The 21,273-nt window shown below is 41.2% G+C and overlaps 1 protein-coding gene across 1 annotated transcript; it reads left to right on the forward strand.

Annotated features, from left to right (window-relative positions):
• Positions 1 to 1,607: 1,607 nt before the first annotated feature.
• Positions 1,608 to 19,275, forward strand: LOC135697545 (uncharacterized). Its single transcript, XM_065217299.1, has 3 exons — positions 1,608 to 1,767; positions 1,857 to 2,285; positions 19,073 to 19,275. The coding sequence occupies exons 1-3, from the start codon at positions 1,608 to 1,610 to the stop codon at positions 19,273 to 19,275; spliced, it is 792 nt and encodes a 263-aa protein (XP_065073371.1).
• Positions 19,276 to 21,273: the final 1,998 nt, after the last annotated feature.

Below are 21,273 nucleotides of genomic sequence, written 5' to 3' on the forward strand. Positions count from 1 at the left end.
ATACGTTAATCGTTTGCTTGGGACCAATAGGCTAGTCAAGTAGTGAGCCAATTTAAAATCGTTAGTTTCGTATTGATTGTTGGTAGTACCCTTAAAAACTGTGAGTGTTGAGAGTGAACTGTAGTGAAAAGTGTAATCATGACGAAATTGAAGCAATTAATTCATCAACGCGGACAAGTAAAAGCGACAATGATCGTCGAGAAGCTAAACGAAGCTATGGATGAACCTGAAACAGCGAGCCTTTCCCAGTTGAAGGCTTATGAGAAGAAATTGGAACTACATTATTCGAAGCATGACTTGATCGTGGCCCAGTGTACTAGTGAAAACATGGAGGATCAGGACAATAAGTTGGACGAGTTCGACGAGCTGCACACGGAGGCGTTAGTGAAGCTGAATCAACTGTTGGAGTTACTTCGTGCTAATCCACAACCTACTAATGGAGTTCCCCAAGTGATTGTGACTCAGCAACCTCTGAAGAAACCGATCCTAACCTTTGATGGGAAGTACGAAGCTGGCCAAAATTCAAAGCTCTCTTCAATGACTTGGTCCGAAAGTGTGGCGACTCCGATGCAACTAAACTGCAATACCTGGACAAGGCGCTGATCGGTGAAGCTTCCGGTATCCTTAATGCGAGAATTATCAACAACAACAACTATCAGCAAGCATGGGTGTTGTTAGAGGAGCGCTTTGAAAATCCGAGAGTGATTATTGACACCCATATTTCCGGTTTATTGTCGATGAAACCGATAGCCAAACAAAGCTTCAAGGAGCTAAGAAACCTTATCGATACATGCAATCGCCACGTGGAAGGATTGCGGTTCATGGAGCAGGAGGTTGTTGGAACAGCCGGTTTAATCGTGGTGAAGCTACTTACAATGTGCCTTGATGGAGAAACGCGGAAGCAGTGGGAGCTCACCATGGAGCACGGAGAACTTCCTGACCTCGAAGAATCAATGAAGTTCCTAAGAAGTTATTGCCAGGTACTTGAGAGATGTGAAGTAGACAAGGCGTCCTCAGCTAAGGCAGCTGTTAAGCCTCCTATGATGAGGAAAACCAGCTCATCGCAAAGAACCTAAAATCCAGCAACATCCAGTTCATCGGAGAACGTGTGTGAAATATGCGTGGGTCAACACTGCAATTACAAGTGTCCTTCTTTCTTGAGCATGAGTGTAGATCAGCGTGTTACCAAGGTGAAGCAATTCGGACTATGTTTCAACTGCCTTAGGAAAGGCCATCAAATCAGGGCTTGTCCATCAGATAAGTCATGCTCGAGGTGTTCCAAAAAGCATCATACCATGTTGCACTTCGAGCAGGTATCCCAAGCTGAGCCGAAGCAGAAAACACCAGGTGGAACATCCAAGCCACAGGAGATGCATACAGCAGCAGCTGTTCCTGAGGATCCTGTGTCTACAGCCTGTTGCAGTATGCAACAATGAGCGAAACAAGTGTTTTTGATGACCGCATTGGTGAATGTTACGTCAAAGAGTGGAAGGAACTTCAAGTTGCGTGCTCTCTTCGATTCCGGGTCTCAGATCAACCTGGTTTCTGAATCTGCTGTAAAACGGCTAGCGCTTCCGAAGTATCCTGCCAACGTGCCAGTCGTAGCAATGGGTGGCGCCAGATCTCAAATTCATCATCGTGTGATCCTGAAGTGTTTCTCCGACTACACCGATTTCCAAAGTGACATGGACTGTTTGGTGACAGCTAGAGTGACAGGAAAGATTCCATCTGTTCCAGTTGACATCTCGGAGTGGAAGTTCTCGAGTGGTATTGTGTTGGCCGATCCAAGCTTCAACGAACAGAGAGAAGTGGACCTACTGACGGTGCCAAGCTGTTTTTCAAAATCCTGAAACAAGCTCAGCTGAAACTCTCTGATAAACTACCCGTACTGTACGAGACTCAGTTCGGATGGGTTATTTCCGGTGCTTTAAAAGAGTCCGAGGAGGAAGTCATCAACGTGCTGTGCGCCACAAATGAAGATCTGTTGCTGAAGAGCATTCAGAGGTTTTTCGAGCAAGAAGAACTTCCAGAAGAAAGGGTGCTGACGAATGAAGAGCAAGCGATAGAAGATCACTTCTACAAAACTTATCGACGAGATGAGGATGGCCTATTCGTGGTTCAAATACCATTCCGTGAGTCCATCAATGAACTAGGAAACTCCCTATCATTAGCGTTGAAGAGGTTCCTGTCAATTGAGAAACATCTAACCATTAAACCCGAGATGAAAGAGATGTACCAAGAGTTTATGCAGGAGTACAAGGACCTTGGTCATTGCCACGAGATCCGTGAGGAAGACCATCCGCCTGGCCAACAGAGTTACTATTTGCCACATCAGGCTGTACTTAAACCTACGAGTACCAGCACAAAGTTACGTGTTGAATTTGACGCCAAGGTGAAGTCTAACGGATTATCCCTCAACGAAGTTCTGATGATTGGCCCGAAGATTCAGAACGATCTGTTTACAATCCAATTACGTTTCCGGATGCACATATATGCTTTTTCTGGAGACGTTGAGAAAATGTTTAGACAAGTGAAACATTACCACAGAACTTTCTGGCGTGACCAACCGATGGACCCGATAAAAGTGATGGAGTTGTTAACGGTGACCTACGGGACGTCTCCTGCATCGTTTTTGGCAGTGAGGTCCATGGTTCAACTAGCGAAGGAGGAAAGAGCCAACTTTCCTGCAGCTGCAGAGGCGATATTAGAGGACTGCTATATGGGCGATATATTGAGTGGTGCCCCAACGCTTGCATCCGCGAAGCAACTGCGAAGTGATATCGAGGAGCTTATGATGAAAGGAAAATTTCCTATCCGAAAATGGTGTACTAACGACGACGAAGTTCTTGAAGGTGTTCCGGATCAAGACCGTGAAAAGCTAATTCGAATAGGAGATTCTGGTACCAACGAAGCGATTCGAGCCTTAGGTGTTCTGTGGGACCCAAGATGTGATCAGTTCCTGTTTTGGAGAAGCCCGGAACTGATGCAACCGGATTTGAAGGTGACTAAAAGGAATGTTCTCTCTAAAATCGCCAAACTGTATGATCCCCTTGGCCTAATATCACCTGTGACCGTTTTGGCTAAGTCCATCATGCAGCAACTGTGGGCTGATGGTCTGGGATGGGACGAGACCCTAGAGAGCGAGTTTTGAGTAGATGGGTGACCTTACATCAGTCGTTGGTACAACTGAACGAGATACGAATACCGAGGTGTGTTATGGCTCCTGGAGCTCAACGTATTGAGATTCACGGTTTCTCTGATGCGTCGTGTACTGCTTATGGTGCTTGTGTTTATTTGCGTTGTGTTCAGGAAAACGGGGCAGTGTCAGTTAGGCTGCTTTGCAGTAAGTCAAGGATTGCGTCGTCTCACAATACCTAGATTAGAGCTGTGTGCCGCTGTGGTATTGGCCAAACTGGTTAGTGTAGTGATCCCTATTCTGAAAACCGAATTCCACGATATCAAGCTGTGGTCTGATAGCCAAATTGTGCTGGCATGGATAAAGAAGAATCCGGATCAACTTCAAGTCTACGTCAGAAACCGAGTTTTGGATATTAACAAACTGACTAGTGCCTACGAGTAGAAATACGTCAGATCCGAGAATAATCCTACGGATTTGGTGTCCAGAGGGTGTTACCCTGGAGTGTTGCATCGTTCTGATATGTGGTGGAATGGTCCACTATTTCTGCAAGATGTTAACTACGATATCCAAGAGAATCCGGTGATTCAAGATGAAGAGTTACCAGAAATGCGACAAGTTCAAGTGTGTAACCCAGCGGTCGGTGTTGAAGACGATCCGGTATGCGAGCGGTGTGGATCGTTTTCAAGGCTGCAACGTGTATTGGCGCAGGTGGTGAGATTCACTCGACTGACACGAATGAAAAGGGAGAATCGTAAACATGCAAGATACATTTCTGTGCAAGACATGCGGAAGGCATTGGAGTAAATAGTAAGGATTTTGCAGAGGACCGGATTGAACGAGGAGATCCAGTGTGTTCAGCGTAAGGAGTTGCCGAAGCGATTCGCGAATCTTCAACCATTCCTGGACGAAGAAGGTTTCCTTCGCGTCGGCGGGCGTCTACAAAACTCTAAATTACCGTATGACGCCAAGCACCAATTACTTCTTCCACGCAATCACCGAGTGACGGAAATATTGATTCGTCAATATTACGAGGAGAGACTGCATGAAGGGCCATCCGCCATCCGAAAAGTGACTCGAAGCTGTGTAAAGTGTTTCAGGACTAAGCCGAGAGTAATTCAGCCCTTAATGGGAAATTTGCCGGAGGAGTGTGTGAATGTAGCAGCAGCGTTCGAATTCACTGGTGTGGATTACGCCGGCCCAGTGATTGTGAAAGAAGGAAGGTATAAGCCAAAACACGTAAAGGTATACATTGCACTGTTTGTCTGCCTAACGACTAAATCGATTTACCTCGAATTGATTTCGGATTTGACATCCGAAGCTTTTCTAGCCGCTTTGGATCGTTTTATCAACCGTCGTGGAATGGTTCGTAAAATTATGTCTGATAACGCGACCAATTTTATTGGTGCTTCGAAAGAACTCCACAAATTGTACTTGATGTTCCGTGACGAGACCACAAGAACGAAGATCAACGATTTTCTGCTCAAACGAGAAATTGAGTGGGAATTCATTCCGCCTAGATTACCCAACTTTGGGGGTTTGTGGGAGGCAGGAGTGAAGGTTGTCAAGTTCCACATATATCGGACTTTGGGCAACGCAATTTTGACGTTTGAGGAGTTCGGAACAGTATTGACCCACATCGAAGCCATAGTGAATTCCCGACCCTTGTATGCATTGTCTGAGGACCCAAACGAACCGCTTCCGATAACACCTGCTCATTTGATGATTGGAAGACCATTGGAACCGATTTTGAAGCCGTCGTACTCCGATGTAGCAGTGAACCGTCTGTCTCGCTATCAGTATATGAAAAATTTGCGTGATCGGTTTTGAGCAAAGTGGTCGCATGATTATCTATCAACGCTTCAATCGAGGGCAAAGTGGACAAAAAGTGAACCAAATGTGAAAATGGGTACTATTGTGCTACTGATGGAAGACAATATACCAGTTCAGTCATGGAGGTTGGGTCAAATTGCTGCACTTTACCAGAGAAGGGATGACGTGATCAGAGTCGCCAACGTGAAAACTGCAACGGGAGTATTCCGGCGCTCCATTCGTAAGTTGGCGCCTCTTCCTATTACCGACAACGACCAATCGAAGATTTCCGCTTTTGGAATGGTATTCCAACCGGCGGGAGTATGTACGCGATGAACGCTTCCAGTAGGAAAATGAACGACGTCATCGAATGGCGCATCCTGATTGGCTGACGCAGCCGAAGAAAGAGAATAAAAGTAAACAACATTGCAATTCATGTTTCATTCAGTATCCTGCATTTAACCATTGAAGAGGAAGCAGCGAATAAATAAAGGCAGAATTGAGAACAGTGTCTCATTCTTTTCGTCCGAGAACGGAGATTTCCCGAACATTCGTGCTTCGTCCAGTTCCTGTTCGTTCATCCACTGGTTGCATGTGGTGATCGATTCATCTTCCAAGTTCCACCTAGTGGACACTTTTAAAAGAGTTGAACTTTCCTGTTTCCCTGCTCATCGGAGCCTTGTGTTCGGCAGTTTTGCCGTGGTCCTTCGAGAGAGAGAGAGAGAGAGAGAGAGAGAGAGAGAGAGAGAGAGAGAGAGAGAGAGAGAGAGAGAGAGAGAGGTTTACTTCGCTGGTGGCTGTAGTGGTTACAGCTGTCGGCAGCTCAACGACTGGTGGCTGAAGAGTTATCGGCGACCCATCATTCCTACGCTGTCCGCTGTGGTGTGCGCAACGGTGCGTCGTCCCTTCGCTGGTAGCTGTGGTGTGCACAGCTGCCAGTGGCTCATCGTCCCACTACTGGTGGCTGTGAGGTGCACAGCTGTCGGTTGCTTGATCACGAGTTGTGTCGTGGTCCTTCGTTCGAGAGAGGCATCCAGTCGGTGACTCTTCGATCCATTCGCTGGTGGCTGTGAAGTGCATAGCTGTCGGTGGCTCGATCACAAGGTAGGTTTTCGTCTGTGCTGTTGTGGTAAGGGCAATGAATCTACCCCAAGAGAAATTGAGTACATAACTAATGTTTTCAGTTGTACAACATTTTAGAATCAATCATTTTTCGGATGCTTTCAATTGTACCCAGATTTTATTGTTTTCTGAAGTTTTCAACTGTGCAAAACATTAGAATCTCATTTTTTTAAATGCTTTTAATTATGAAACACATTAGAATTACATACCGTAAAACGGGGTATCTTTGATAATGCGGGTAACTTTGATAGTATAATATAAAGAATAAATTTTCTTGCTGTGCTTTTTCCAAATAAAAAACATTGGTTCCATATTGTAGCTTAGGGTATTTCCGTTGATACACAGCAAAAAAATAATTTTGATATCACGTCAAAGTGGATGCACTACAATCATGTCGAAAATATGGTGTAATATTACTTGCTAAAAAAGACAAAATTATCATTAATACAACGCATGAACTGACATTACGCTGCTTTTACTGCATTTGTTTATTTATGTGGTCATAAAAATTACATGAAATTTTCGACATGATTGTAGTGCATCCACTTTGATGTGATATCAAAATTATTTTTTTGCTGTGTATGGTATATAGTTTTTATATAGTCTGTGTTACATATTTTACAAAAATATTAAAAAACTATTTTCGTGTTTTTCACCTTTTTGAAAAAGCGCTCAAACCATCACTTTTGAAATGTATTCTTATTGCTTATGAAGTTTTCTGTTTATATACTCATTCAAAGTTTCATATTTAAAGAACTAAATTGTTTGAGTTTCACTCATTTTTTTTCTACATTCATCGAGCATTATCAAAGTAACCCCAAATCAAAATACTGAAGTTCGGTGAGAAAACTAAAAAAAATAGTGCAAATGCTTTAATTTTCGTTCAACATATTATCACAAACGAAGTGACAGACGGAGCGGCTCGAAAACTTTGGTGACGCACCTGCTAATGTAATTTTCAGTCTACCACATGGCAACACCACTACTACTGGATTGTGCCACATGGCAACACTACTAATGGATTGTACCACATGGCAACACTAAATGTACTAGAATGTTTTGGTTCTATCTCTTTCACTCTACTCTAAACTGAAATGCATAAAAAAATGACAAAATGATACACTCTTTGCACACTGTCAAAGATCATATTGCACACAAAATCAACTATGTTCAAATCAAAACAAAAATACTAGCCCATCTGGTGGCTGATGGCCCAAGCTTCTAAGAAAATTCTATTACAACGAACCACATTATTTTAATTGATATCTTCACCAGTTAGTCGTCTGTCACTTCGTTTGTGATATTACTAACGAATTAACTCTTGAATCCTCAGTACTTGTTTTAAAAATATAAAATTTGGAAAACAGTCATTGCAGTAAAAAATATTTAGAATATACTTTGAAAAACTATCAATATTACCCCGTTTTATCTCTTGAAACAAAAAAGTTATTTTTAAATAATCGATATATTTAGGGGCATTTGCTCCTCAAATAGACGCATTTCGCGCCAAATCGTATTCGGAGCTGGCAGCACCCTCTCATATTTCAATGAAACTTTCTGGATGTGTGGACCTTGACTAAATATGCCACTTTGCATACTTATAGCGAATTCGTTTATTATTCAGTTCCAACCTGGATCGGGTATCAAGATTGGGTCTGCTTGTTTTCTGACAAACGTCAGTTTGCTCGTTTGTTTTTAAAACCTAGCTCAGGTTGAGGTTCACACTGACAAAAAGTTCGGTTTCGCACTGGGTTGGAACTGGTGTTAACCCCGATAATAAACGAATTCGCTATTAGTTTTTCCAAAATTTATCTAGACTAACATTTGAGAAGGGCCAAACTTTTTCTGCCGATTTTTTTTTTCAAAAAAATATTATGAAACTCCTACAAAAATGTGTTGTATGGATGACTTTTAGGAAATTCTCCAAGTTATCGAAAAAAAAAATACTGAAAAAAATTTCATTTGAGACCTATACTAAAAAAAAGTCGATTTAAAAAAATGGATATGTTTGATTTGGATGAAACTTTGCCTCAAGATAGGTAATTATGTTTACTACCAACTGTCCATACATCATTCCTCGCCGATAGCTTGAAGTAGCCGGACGTAGTTTGTTCGTGTCTCCGTTGCGGGTATTGGTTTCGTAGCCGGTGGAGTTTTTTTTTCCCACCATAGTGGTTTTTTTTATATCGCACGTTTTACCTACCATGGACGAAGTTCAGTGCCCAAGGCAACCGCAGTCAGCAGAGGAAGTAGCCACCTTTAGCGACGCTATAGGTGGACTATCATCTCACCGTCATCATCTCATCACCACTCCAAAGCAGCAAGCAACAACAACAAAGCAGCAAACGGAGTGGCTGCACCAGCTCACACAGCCGGCACCGGCCGGTGTTAAGTATACTATACAATAGTCTTCTCTAGCCCATTGCCGCGCTTTTGTTATAAAATTTTGCGCGTGGCTTTGCCCTCTCCCCTGATAGGGTTGTGAGGGCTATAGTGGTGCAACTTCTTGCAATTAGTGAAAAGTTTTTTTTTTTGATGATTTTGTTTTTGTTTTGCTTGGTTGTTTATACACTGGGCAACAAAATATTAACATCTAGTAGTTAAGTAGTTTAATTGGTGAAGGGTTTTTTTTTAGTTTTTTTTCCTTTCCTTTTTAAGCGGTTGTGCACCGCTTTTGCGCAACACTCATGGCGTCTTCGGATACCTACGTTGCGCGAACTAGATACTACCAACCGTCTTCGAAAGGACCATGGGTTGTCTTTTTTCGGCCTAAAAATAAACCTTTGAAAGCTCTCGACATTTCGGGAGACTTGCTGCGGAAGTATCCGGGAATCTTGGTACATAAGGAGAGATTCAATAAACTGCGTGTAGAAGCACCGACTTATGATGTGGCAAATAAAATTGCTGAACATGAGCTGTTTAGTGTTGAGTACAACATCTACATCCCTTCTCGAGATGTGGAGATAGAAGGTGTGGTCTCCGACGCGAGTCTGAGTGTCGAGGATTTAAAACGAGCATCGGGTTGCTTCAAAAACTCGAAAATCGGTCAGCAGGTACAGATACTGGATGTTAGGCAACTGCATTCAGTATCTTTGCAAGATGGCAAGAAAGTTTATCAGTGTTCAGACTCGTTTCGGGTGACTTTCGCTGGTTCAGTTCTCCCAAACTTTGTCAAAGTTGATGGTGTTTTATTTCCGGTGCGGTTGTTTGTACAGAGGGTATATAATTGTACCAACTGCAAAAGGCTGGGACACTCAGCCAGCCATTGCGGCAACAAAACTCGTTGTGGCAAATGTGGTGAAAAACACAAAGAGGATTCTTGCCACAAAGAATCAGTAAAATGCGCTTATTGTGGTGAGAATCCTTACCTCTTGCAGGAGTGCCCGATGTACAAGCAGCACTCCGATAAAGTGCAGCATTCAATCTCTGGACGCTCCAAGCAGTCATATGCACAAATGGTGAAGGCTGCATCAGCCGTCCAAGATGAAAATCAATTTTCGATTTTGTCAGCTGAAGAATCGGACTCTGACTCATCCGATGAGGGTGACTCTACGGTGGTACACGCACCTTTGAAAACGAACGGATCCTCAAAACGAAAATGCTCCTCCCCGAAAGTGCGCCGTAAGAAAACTAAAGTCACTCCCAGAGGATTGCAAAATTCCCAGGGTAATGGGGATGAAAAAATTAAATCGAAGGATCCTACTGCTCCACTTCCTGGCTGCAGTAAGGATTTTCCGCCATTACCCAACAAAGAAAAGAAAAACAAAAAAGCTGCTCCTCAAACTTCTCAAAAGAAATCCAAGTCCGAACGCGGTTTGCTAGCTTTTTCGGACATTGTGGAATTCATATTAAATATGTTCAACATACAAGACCCTCTTAGAAGCTTAGTTTCTGCCTTGCTTCCAACATTAGAATCATATCTTAAGCAATTGACTGTTTCATGGCCCCTCCTTGCATCAATCATATCTTTCGATGGATAATTCGTCGAACGAGGTTGAAGATATGATCACTGTGCTACAGTGGAACTGCCGTAGTCTAGTGCCTAAACTAGACTCGTTCAAATTTTTACTTCACAATTCTGATTGTGATATATTTGCTATCTGTGAAACATGCCTTTCTTCCGATAAAGAACTCAACTTCCACGATTTTAACATTATTCGCCTGGATAGAGACGATTCTTATAGAGGAGTACTTTTAGGGATCAAAAAGTGCTACCCTTTCTACAAAATTTCCCTTCCTGCTCTATCAGGCGTCGAAATCGTCGCTTGCCAAATAAATGTGAAGAACAAAGATCTTTGCATAGCTTCAGTATACGTTCCACCAAGAACCTCCATTAGCCGTAGTCAACTCTGGAATCTAGTTTCGATTCTTCCATCCCCAGTATTAATTCTGGGTGATATGAACTCCCATGGAACTCCCATACCGGCTCGAGAAAGCCGACTCGACCTATCTTTGTGTTCAAGATCGCTATCATTGGATTGTCAGTGGAAGGTTATCAATGATCCCCATGGTAGCGATCATTTGCCAGTCATCATTTCAATAAAGTGTGGCCCTCACTCTGCAGAACCATCTCGGGTTCCATTTGATCTTACAAGGAACATAGATTGGCATAAATATCCAACGGCGGTGACAATCGGTGTCGAATCAATAGATACGCTTCCACCATTGAAAGAATATCGATTCCTCACCGATTTGATATACAAAAGCTCACTGGAAGCACAAAAAAGAAAAGTTCCAAGTGCACCCTTTAAAAGGAGACCAGCCACACCTGGTTGGGACGAAGAATGCACAAAATTGTATGTAGAAAAATCTGATGCTTTCAAAGCTTTTCGTAGACACAAAACCTCCACTTACTTCGAGGAATATTCAAAGCTTGAGACAAAGCTGAAACAATTAATCAAAGCAAAAAAACCGCGGTTATTGGCGCAATTTCGTCGAGGGACTCTCACGAGAAACCTCAATGAACACCTTGTGGAGGGTGGCTTGCAACATGCGTAACCGCTCATCTTTCAATGAGAGTGAAGAATACTCCAACCGATGGATATTCGATTTCGCTAAAAAGGTCTGTCCGGACTCAGTTCCAGCACAAAATATTCTTCGAGAAGCGTCTCCTAGCGGCGGCTCTCTGGATAGACCATTCTCAATGCTGGATTTCTCTATGGCTCTTCTTTCATCGAACAACTCCTCACCGGGAAGCGATATGATTAAATTCAATCTTCTGCAAAATCTCCCAGATATCGCTAAAAGACGCTTGCTAGATTTATTCAATTCCTTGCTAGAAAACAACATTGTACCGCCTGAATGGAGACAGGTCAAAGTAATAGCCATTAAAAAACCTGGCAAATCAGCGTCTGACCATAACTCATACCGTCCGATTGCTATGCTTTCGTGCATTAGGAAATTGTTGGAGAAAATGATCCTTCGGAGACTCAATCACTGGGTCGAATCAAATAACTTGCTATCAAATACACAGTTTGGGTTCCACAAGAGCAAAGGAACAAACGATTGTCTAGCGCTTCTTTCCACAGATATTCAACTGGCCTTTGCACACAAGGAGCAATTGGCTTCAGTATTCTTGGACATTAAGGGGGCTTTTGATTCAGTTTCCATTGAAATTCTGTCAGACAATCTGCACAGATGTGGACTTTCTGAAATTTTTAATAATTTCTTGTACAATTTGTTGTCAGAAAAGCAAATGAACTTTTCCCTTGGACAACTGACAACTTCCAGAATTAGCTACATGGGCCTGCCCCAAGGCTCATGTCTCAGCCCTCTTCTTTATAACTTTTATGTCAAAGATATCGACAACTGTTTGGCAGAACAATGCACGCTAAGACAACTTGCAGATGACGGGGTGGTTTCCGTAAGAGGTCCACATGCCGTGGACTTGCAAGGACCATTGCAAAATTCCTTAGATAACTTGTCTTCTTGGGCTATGAATCTAGGGATCGAATTCTCGCCGCAGAAAACTGAACTGGTAGTGTTTACTCGAAAGCTGTACCCAGCCCAAATGCAGCTTAATCACAGACAAACAGACATAACACATTGAATATTTCTCACTGTTAAACATCGTCGTTAAAACATTACCGCCATCTGTTGAGTACACTGTGGTGGGTAGTACGCTGAACAGATGGCGGTAGTGTGGAAACGTCAAACGCAAGGGAATTGACTATGCGCGCCACAGGTGGCGGTACTACCAACTAAGATACTTTTAAATTGACCGATAAATGCTTGTTTGATGAACATCTTGTGAGTGTTACGTCTGTTTGTCTGTGGCTTAATCTTTTGGGCAGAAACATTACCCAATCATTGTCTTTCAAGTACTTGATTCAAAGTGCACTTGGAATGCCCATATTACGTATTTGAAGCAAAAATGTCAGCAGAGGATCAACTTTCTCCGTTCAATTTGCGGCACATGGTGGGGTGCTCATCCGGGAGACCTCATAACGCTTTATAAAACAACTATTGTCTCTGTTCTAGAGTACGGCTCTTTCTGCTTTCTCTCGGCAAGAAAAAGTCACCTAATAAAATTGGAACGAATTCAATATCGTTGTCTGCGTATTGCTCTAGGCTGTATGCACTCAACGCATAACATGAGTCTCGAGGTTCTGGCAGGAGTAACACCCCTCCAGAACCGTTTCTGGGAGCTCTCTCTCAGAATACTAATCAAATGCGGAATGACGAACACACTTATAATTGAAAATTTTGAAGAAATTCTTGGGCTGAACACACAATCTCGATTTATGAGAATCTACCACCACTACATATCATCAGATATGTGTCTTCCTTGTTATACTCCAGACCGTGTTCACTTCACCAATCGCAGTTCCTCAATTGAATATGATCTGACCATGAAACAAGCAACTCATGGGATTCCCGATCAACTTCGACCTATTATTATTCCGCGTATGTTTACTGAAAAGTACCAACAAGTCAATTGCATGAAAAGATATTTTACAGACGGGTCCCGTCTCAATGGATCCACTGGCTTCGGTGTCTTCAATGAAAACTCTAGCGCCTTCCGCAAACTTCAGGAACCTTGTTCCGTTTATGTTGCTGAGCTGGCAGCAATCAACTTCGCATTGGGGATGATTTCCAACATGCCCGCAGACCATTACTTCATCTTCACGGATAGTCTCAGTTCGATTGAGGCTATTCGGTCGATGAAACAAGGTAAGCACTCATCTTATTTCCTTTCAAAGGTAAGGGAGCAGATGTGTGTGCTGGTCGAAAGATCATATATGATTACCTTTGTATGGGTCCCCTCACATTGTTCAATCCCAGGCAATGAGAAGGCGGACTCTCTCGCAAAGGTGGGCGCGCAGGAAGGCGAATTTTATGACAGGCAAATTTCACACGATGAATTTTACCATTTAGTGCGTCAGAGTACCCTTTCGAGTTGACAAACCGATTGGGACACTGGAAATCTTGGACGGTGGTTACATTCAATTATTCCTAATGTTTCTTCGAGAGCGTGGTTTAAAGGCTTGGGCTTAAGTCGTAACTTCATTCGCGTGATGAGTAGACTTATGTCCAACCACTACTCGCTAGATGCTCATCTCAATAGAATAAACCTCGTGAACAGCAACATCTGTCGGTGTGGATACGGTTACGATGACATCGAACACGCAGTTTGGCAATGTACGGATAATGACGCCGCCAGAGAGCGACTTTTGAATACCCTCGAGGCCCAAGAAAGACAACCCTATGTTCCTATCAGAGACGTGTTGGCAACCCGTGATCTCTGCTATATGCAGTCCGTTTATGTTTTTCTTCAAATGTCTAGTATAAGAATTTAATTCCTTTTGTCTTTTGTCTCTCTTTATTAGTTCTTGTTTGTCTTGTCCCCCGTCTCGATGAGTCTCATCGTCGACCACTGGTCACCCACCATAGCCGGTCGAACTCCGGACGAAGCTAGAACAGCACTACCGTTCATACTGGCGACAACGCTCTGATGAGACAACGAAACCCTACCCCAAGCTCCTCCCCTGATCCTATCCTTCGTAAATGTACCCTTCTAACCTCGAGTAAGCCGCGAGTAATCGGCCCAACTCCTACTAGACATAGAATTAAGTGAATTTTGTTACACACAGTGAACAATGAATTATCGGCTCCGTAAAACTAACGCGATTGAGCCTTCCAAATAAACGAACTAGATAAAAAAAAAACTGTCCATACATCGCGCGATGGGCACTTTTAAGGTAAAAAAGTTTTTCTTACAAAAACTTTTTCATGTCTGAACTGATTTTTTTTTGATTTGCCATTTTCACACAAAACTAAACCGGTGAAGCTCAAAACCATCTCAGAATCCAATGAAGCTCAATTTGCGATTCAATTTTGTCTAATCAGCACTTAAGTTCACTTTGATTAATCGAGAATTTCATATGAAAAGGGCTCATGATGCATTTCTCGCCAAATCGTATTTGGAATTGGCAGCACCCTCTCAGAGTTCAATAAAACTATTTGGACATGTAGACCTTGTCAAAAAAAATATCATTCGCTTATTCTGTTGTCTACTACTGATGCAAAATTCGATAATATGTGAGAGAAAAAAGACAATATTTTTCATATATCATTTATTTATATATTTTCAATGTTTTAAACCTATTTTCATACATGCTATTTTTTCCTTTTTCCAATTAAGTTAAATATTTTTGGTTCATCTACTGAATACCTTTTACCTGATACCTTTTTGCCACTACTTTGTCACCAGTTATAGGCACAAAACTGTGGAATTTCTGTGTGCCAGATATTCTCTTTGTGCTGTTATATAGTTCTTCGAGTTCTTCTGACATTTGGATGTACTGTTCAGTGGATATGTACTCGAAACGTAGTTTTGTGATATTTTTATCTGTTTGTTCAACTGCCCAGTTATATAATTCTCGTGGAGTTGTTATGGTGTTTCCATAATCTCGAGCAAGACTAGCTCTCTTTGCCATTCGCTTGAGAGTGCCACCAATGGCATCACAGGGACCTTTTCCATGAGACGTTGCAAAAAAAAACGCCATTCTGCTTCTAATCCATGCTTTGACTGAAATCTACACAGGCTAGCAAAGTATTTTTTTTTTATTTTTGTATTGCGATGCTGCCCCATCTGACATAAAAGTAATTTTAGAAAAATCTATCGATTGTTTAATAAAATCTATCATTTTTGAGATGAACAACTGAACTGCAACTGTATCGTGAGTCTGATATGATAATGAAGCTAACATTTTCAAGTTTATTGTCCTTCTTATAATAAACTTCAAATGGATGTTTTGTTGCTTGAGAATTATTCCAGTAATTTCCTTGAGCAGCGTTTTGGATAATGAATGAATAATTTTCAGAAAAATCACAAATTGCTAGAATTTTGCCTTCTTTTAATGATTCTTTTTTATTTCTTAGAAAAGATGACTGTTGTTTGTAAATAAAGTCGTGAGTTATAAATTTGTTAATTTTATCAATGAGATACGGAACAAATTCATCAACAGGCTTGATAATCGTTTCCAAATTACAACGATCAGTATTCAGCCACTGTTGAAACACAACATCTTGTTTGTCATTTGATTCTAATAGCAAAGTAAGTTCCTCTTCAATATGTTCATTGGAAGCACACTTTTCGCAAGCACGGAAAAAGCAATCAGTTGTTCTAGTAGAAATATTACAAAGCATTTTTTTCTATTATTGCATCTTGTAACATAATTCTTAAACTGTTGATAATTAATTTTATATTTTCATGAATTGTACAAATACATACATTATGTATACCAGTAGAATCAAGCAAAATGCAATGTTTTGGTCGCAATTGTGTAAATACAGTGAAACCAATATTAATATCTTTATATTTATCAACAAAAATCATGTACGCTTCTTTGAGGGACATCATTAACAGGCGTTTTTGAACGTGTTATTTTCGTAAATTTCCAAACTCAGAAACAAAATCATTTGTTCCGGGCATAGGTCTACTAATATCATTGTCATCAAAAAATTCCCTAACTAGTTTTTTTGTATCATCGTTGATCCCATGCCCACTTCTTTTGTTGGGTGTGCTTAGAATACCCTGCTCATTAACAAGGCTCTTCACCTGCCTCACCATGTACGTTGGTGCGTTGAATTCTGCTACAACTTTATTCACGGACCAAGACTTTGGCAATACTGATAATACTGTTATCTGATCTTTTCTGTCAGCTGTAGGGGAATTGAACTTCTCCTTTAGCTGCACAATCATTTCTTCGTATGCCTCTACTTTGCTAATGTCTGCTGTATCTAGGCCAAATACATTTTTTCGCACTGTTTGTGTAATTTCTAGAGATTTTATTGAACGATAATCCATGCTCCTCATGTTCCTCGATAAAATTGGAGATAAATTCAACGTTTCCACAAAGCCATTAAACTTCTCAACATTGTATGGGCGTTGCAGATCATCTGCTGATGGAACTGACTCCAATGATGGAACCGATGGTACCGTATCTGAAGGAAAGAAGAAGAAAAAATAATTAATAAGTGCAATTAGGAGGTTGCAGTTAAAAGTTGATAGAATCATCAGGATGACTGTTCTTACCTAGCTCATCTACGGATTGATGGCCACTCATTGATGGACCTGGATCACCACTATGCTGCTGCCCACTAGTTGACGGTTGGATATTTACTTCATTTCCAACCGATCGGCGTTTTTTCATAACTGGACTTCTATTATGAGCTATCACGCTACGGCATGACTCACAAATGCTCATCGTTTCATCAATTTCGTGTATTTTTTCTACCATCGTTGACGATATGGCCCGTAACTTATTTCGGTTGCATCTCGGATTATTTATATTTGCACAACATTTCAACGCTTTGAGCCTTATTTACTACTTTGGTCCATGATAATAATTTTACTACAACTTGTCTTCACAACTTTCGTTATCAGATTGACTGCTGCTTGTATGAAATCAACCTTAGTTTTATAGTGCTCATAGGTAAAATGAAGTGGTAGGTATATAATGTTAATGGTTAAGGTATAGATAACAGAAGAGCATATAGAATTATGATGCGATACGTTGACTTCCCAAATCGTTGTTGATTCGAAAGAAGATCTCAATTTAAATTTTATTCATACCTAATTCTTTATGGATAATTTGAGCTAAGAGTTCTAAGTTGCTATAGGAGTATCGGATTTTGCCTCAGTAGTAGACAATATAATCAATTATATTATTTTCTAATGATATAAGCCCTTTTCATATGGAATTCTCGATTAATCCAAGTGATTAGTTGCTGATTAGACAAAATTGAATCACAAATGGAGCTTTATTGGGTTCTGAGATGATTTTGAGCTTCACTGGTTTAGTTTTGTGTAAAAATAGTACGTTAAAAAAATCAGTTCAGACATGAAAAAATTTTTGTAAGAAAACCTTTTTTTTCCTTAAAAGTGCCCATCTTGCGATGTATGGACGGATGGTAGTAAACATAACTACCTATCTTGAGGCAAAGTTTCATCCAAATCAAACATGGCCATTTTTTTTTAAATCGGCTTTAAATTTTAAAAATCGGTTTTTTCAGTGTAGGTCTCAAATGAATTTTTTTTCAGTATTTTTTTTCGATAATTTGGTCAATTTCCTAAAAGTCATCCATACAACATATTTGTGTTGGAGTTGTCATTTTTCCATTATATTTTTTTGAAAAAAATTGGCAGAAAAAGTTTGGCCCTTCTCAAATGTTAGTCTAGATAAATTTTGGAAAAACTGAGTATGCAAAAGTGCTTATTTAGTCAAAGTCTACACATCCAGAAAATTTTATTGAAATCTGAGAGGGGGCTGCAAGCTTCGATTCGATTTGGCGCGAATTGCGTCAATAACTATTTCCGGCGCAAATTGGCGCAAAATTGTAGGAAGGATTCTGAATCCATACTTATTTTACTGCCGAAAAGTTATAAAAACATGTGGCAGCACGCGATCTTTTAGGTGTTTTTTAATAACTAAAAAACTCTGCAGGAGATGTCTAATTTTTTAAAACATATTTTAATTTAAAGAGATAGTATGTTACAATGTTCAGCAAAAATATGTATTTTTGTACGGCAAACAACTTTGTAGAAAATGTTAGAAATATTGAAAATCTAGGAAAAAAGTTATACTAGAAACAATGATTTGAAGGAGTATTAAATTTAAATTTATCTTGAGTAAACAAATTTATTATCTTTAAACAAACTGTACCCCTAAAATCAATATTTGAGAAGCTATTAAAAAAGCGCACGAAAACGGCAAAAAGCAACACTGTGCATTGGCACCATGCCATCAGTGCGCTAAGAGTTATTAGACTACTGACATAGTTGCCAATTCGTGGATGACGAGGCACTAGGTGACGTTACAGCGAGCTTGACGATTTTCGTAACATTTTTGAATGAACTACCAGACAATGATGCCTAGTGTTTACATGATCATGTTTCCAAATCTACAGGGCCACCCACATTAGATCCGGATCTGACGCGATGCGGCAAAGCGATAGCTAAATATGTTGTCTAACTGTCAAATTTAAACGCAACGCAAGCGGATCTAATGTGGGTTACCCACAGAGTGAAAACTTGTGTGGCAGAGTGAAAACTGGTGGCCGCGTGAAGTTTTAGAAAAGAAGCACAGCCGTGGGTCCTGGCCCTTGAGTAGATGAGTCCGGGTCTAGGTGTTCAGTTGCCTCCCTGGTGTAAGTGGTTGCCACTCGGTTGCAGAACATAGACCGATAGAAAATAAACAAGAAAATAAAGCCGAATTGAAGATTTATAAAGGGATTCAGCAGTAAATATTTAGATAAGCGGTTGAAAAAGGGGAAAGAAGTAAAACACAACTTTAAAGTCTATTGAGCTAAGACTCCGATTACGAGTACCTCTTAATACGACGAAAACATATGGTAGCTTCATTCCTCGTCGAACGTTCGACAGAGCAAGTTTGCTTACGCTACTCTCCCGCCGCCGCAAAAGTGTTTTTCGGAAAAAAGTGGATTTTTTTTCTCTCCCCGATCGGAGTTTTTTTTTATACACCTTCTGGTGTGCAGTGCCACAGGCGGACATAAACGTTCCGCGGAGGAAGCAACCATCTCAGCCGAGTCTGAAGATTGGATTGTTCAACGGTAAAACCATCAACCACCACCTAGACATCGCATCATACGGCATCAATATACACCCGTATACACCGTACAACGAAGCAGCAGAACTGCAGATACGGTCTATCCAGACCGGACGGTGCCCTTTGTGCTAAGCCACGTGCTGCAACAATAGAGCGATCATCTCTGCTTCATCGCACAGTGGAGTTTGTAAACGCGCCATCCCGGCATATAGAGATAAGTTAATTTTTTTCTCAGCCTATTTCTTTTTTTTTTTTTGTAAATATTTTTTTTTGTTTGGTTTTTGATTTGCTAATATTAAGTAATCCCCCTGCAGCGTTGAATTTCCTTTCTTACAAATTATTAATTTTATTATTATTCATTATCTTATTTAGTTTTTTTTTCACATATTTTATTTTATTTTTATTTTTTTTTAACATTGAGCAATTCACTCACAGTGTTGACTTCCTTTTCTTGTTGTTTCCTTTCCAATTTCAATCCATATATTTGAAATTTGTGGAAAATATAAACATTTAATAGCTAAGATTGCAACCAATTCCGTTGCGGTGGTATCTTAAGTCACCGCAATGGATGATACAAATAAAGGCGGGGGTCTGTCGCTTGACATCTCTGATGATGAGTCAATAAAGTCTCCCTCATTTGAAAACCTTGATAGCTCTGAGGAAATGGATACCCTCGAAGAGCACCTTGATCAAACCACCAGCAAGAACACTGGAGCCTATCTAAAAGTGAAATCTCTACCACAGCCCCCTTCTCCTCCATCGCCGCCTTGTCCACCATCGCCGCCTTGTCCTTCTGTGCCCCCTACTCCACTCCTTCCCCCGAAAATATCAGCGACCCCCCGCCACAAGGCTTACCCTGATGACTCGAAAGGTCCGTGGGTTGTTTTCTTCCGGCCCAAACAAAAACCTTTGAACATTTTTCGGCCGTAACCGATATCTTTAAGGTGACGCCAAACAAACTGCGCGTTACCGTTGATAACCTGAAACAGGCAAACCGAATTGTTGCCTGTGAGCTTTTTTCGATCGAATATCGAGTCTACGTCCCCAGTTGTGACGTAGAAATTGAAGGAGTGGTCACCGATTCGAGTCTGACTTGTGAGGATTTCCTGCAAGTCGAATCTTTCGGCATTTTCAAAAACCGTGCCCTCCCGAAAGTCAAGATACTGGACTGCATTCAACTGCAGTCAGTGTCACACATAGGCACAAACAAAAAGTATACCCTCTCAGATTCGTTTCGTGTGACCTTTTCAGGATCGGCATTACCTGACTACGTCACAATTGGGAAGGTTCGACTACCTGTACGCTTGTTTGTACCGAGGGTAATGAATTGCTTGAAATGCAAACAACTAGGTCACACCGCGGACTTTTGTTCCAACAAACCGCGGTGCGATCAATGTGGGGAGGAGCATACGGAGGGTCCTTGTCATGCTACACCAAAATGCGTTTACTGTAAGGATGCTCCGCATGCTCTGAGTGATTGCCCGAAGTACAAACAGCAGGGAGAAAAACTAAAGCGGTCCTTGCAAGCTCGCTCTAAGCGCTCGTTAGCAGAAATTTTGAAAACGACCGCTTCATCTTCCCAAACCACCTCAAAAAGCAACAACACATTCCACCTCCTGCCAGATGATGATCAGGGCTCTGACTCAGAGGTTGGTGAGAGTAGTCCTTTTGTCTTTAACGGCAACACGAGGAAGCGGTCCAAAACAAACGTCACCCAAAAACCTCGTAAGGCCTCTCGTACGGACTCTCAACCTACCTTGACAAATTAAAGAGGTAGCGGAAATGTAACAAAACCCCCACCACCGGGATTTAAAGTTTGTAATTTTAACAAAGACTTTCCGCCACTTCCGGGATCATCTAAAACCCCAGATATCCCAGTTTTTCAGCCAGAAAATCAGCTGAATAACCAGCAAGAACATGATGCCATGTTCACTTTTCTGGAATTGTGGAGAGCATCTTCAATATATTCAACGTCTCTGACTCAACTAGAAACATTATTAATTTAGTGCTTCCATTTGTGAAAACTCTTTTGAAGCAACTAGCTTCTAGGTGGTCCTTCCTTGCATCGAACATATCTTTTGATGGATAATTTTCCGAATGAGGTCGGAGATATGATCTCTCTTCTTCAGT

This window comes from Ochlerotatus camptorhynchus, unplaced genomic scaffold (genome assembly GCF_037179485.1).
Source record: "Ochlerotatus camptorhynchus isolate MF236.1 unplaced genomic scaffold, CSIRO-AGI_Acam_v1.1 ptg000072l, whole genome shotgun sequence".
NCBI lineage: Eukaryota > Metazoa > Arthropoda > Insecta > Diptera > Culicidae > Ochlerotatus > Ochlerotatus camptorhynchus.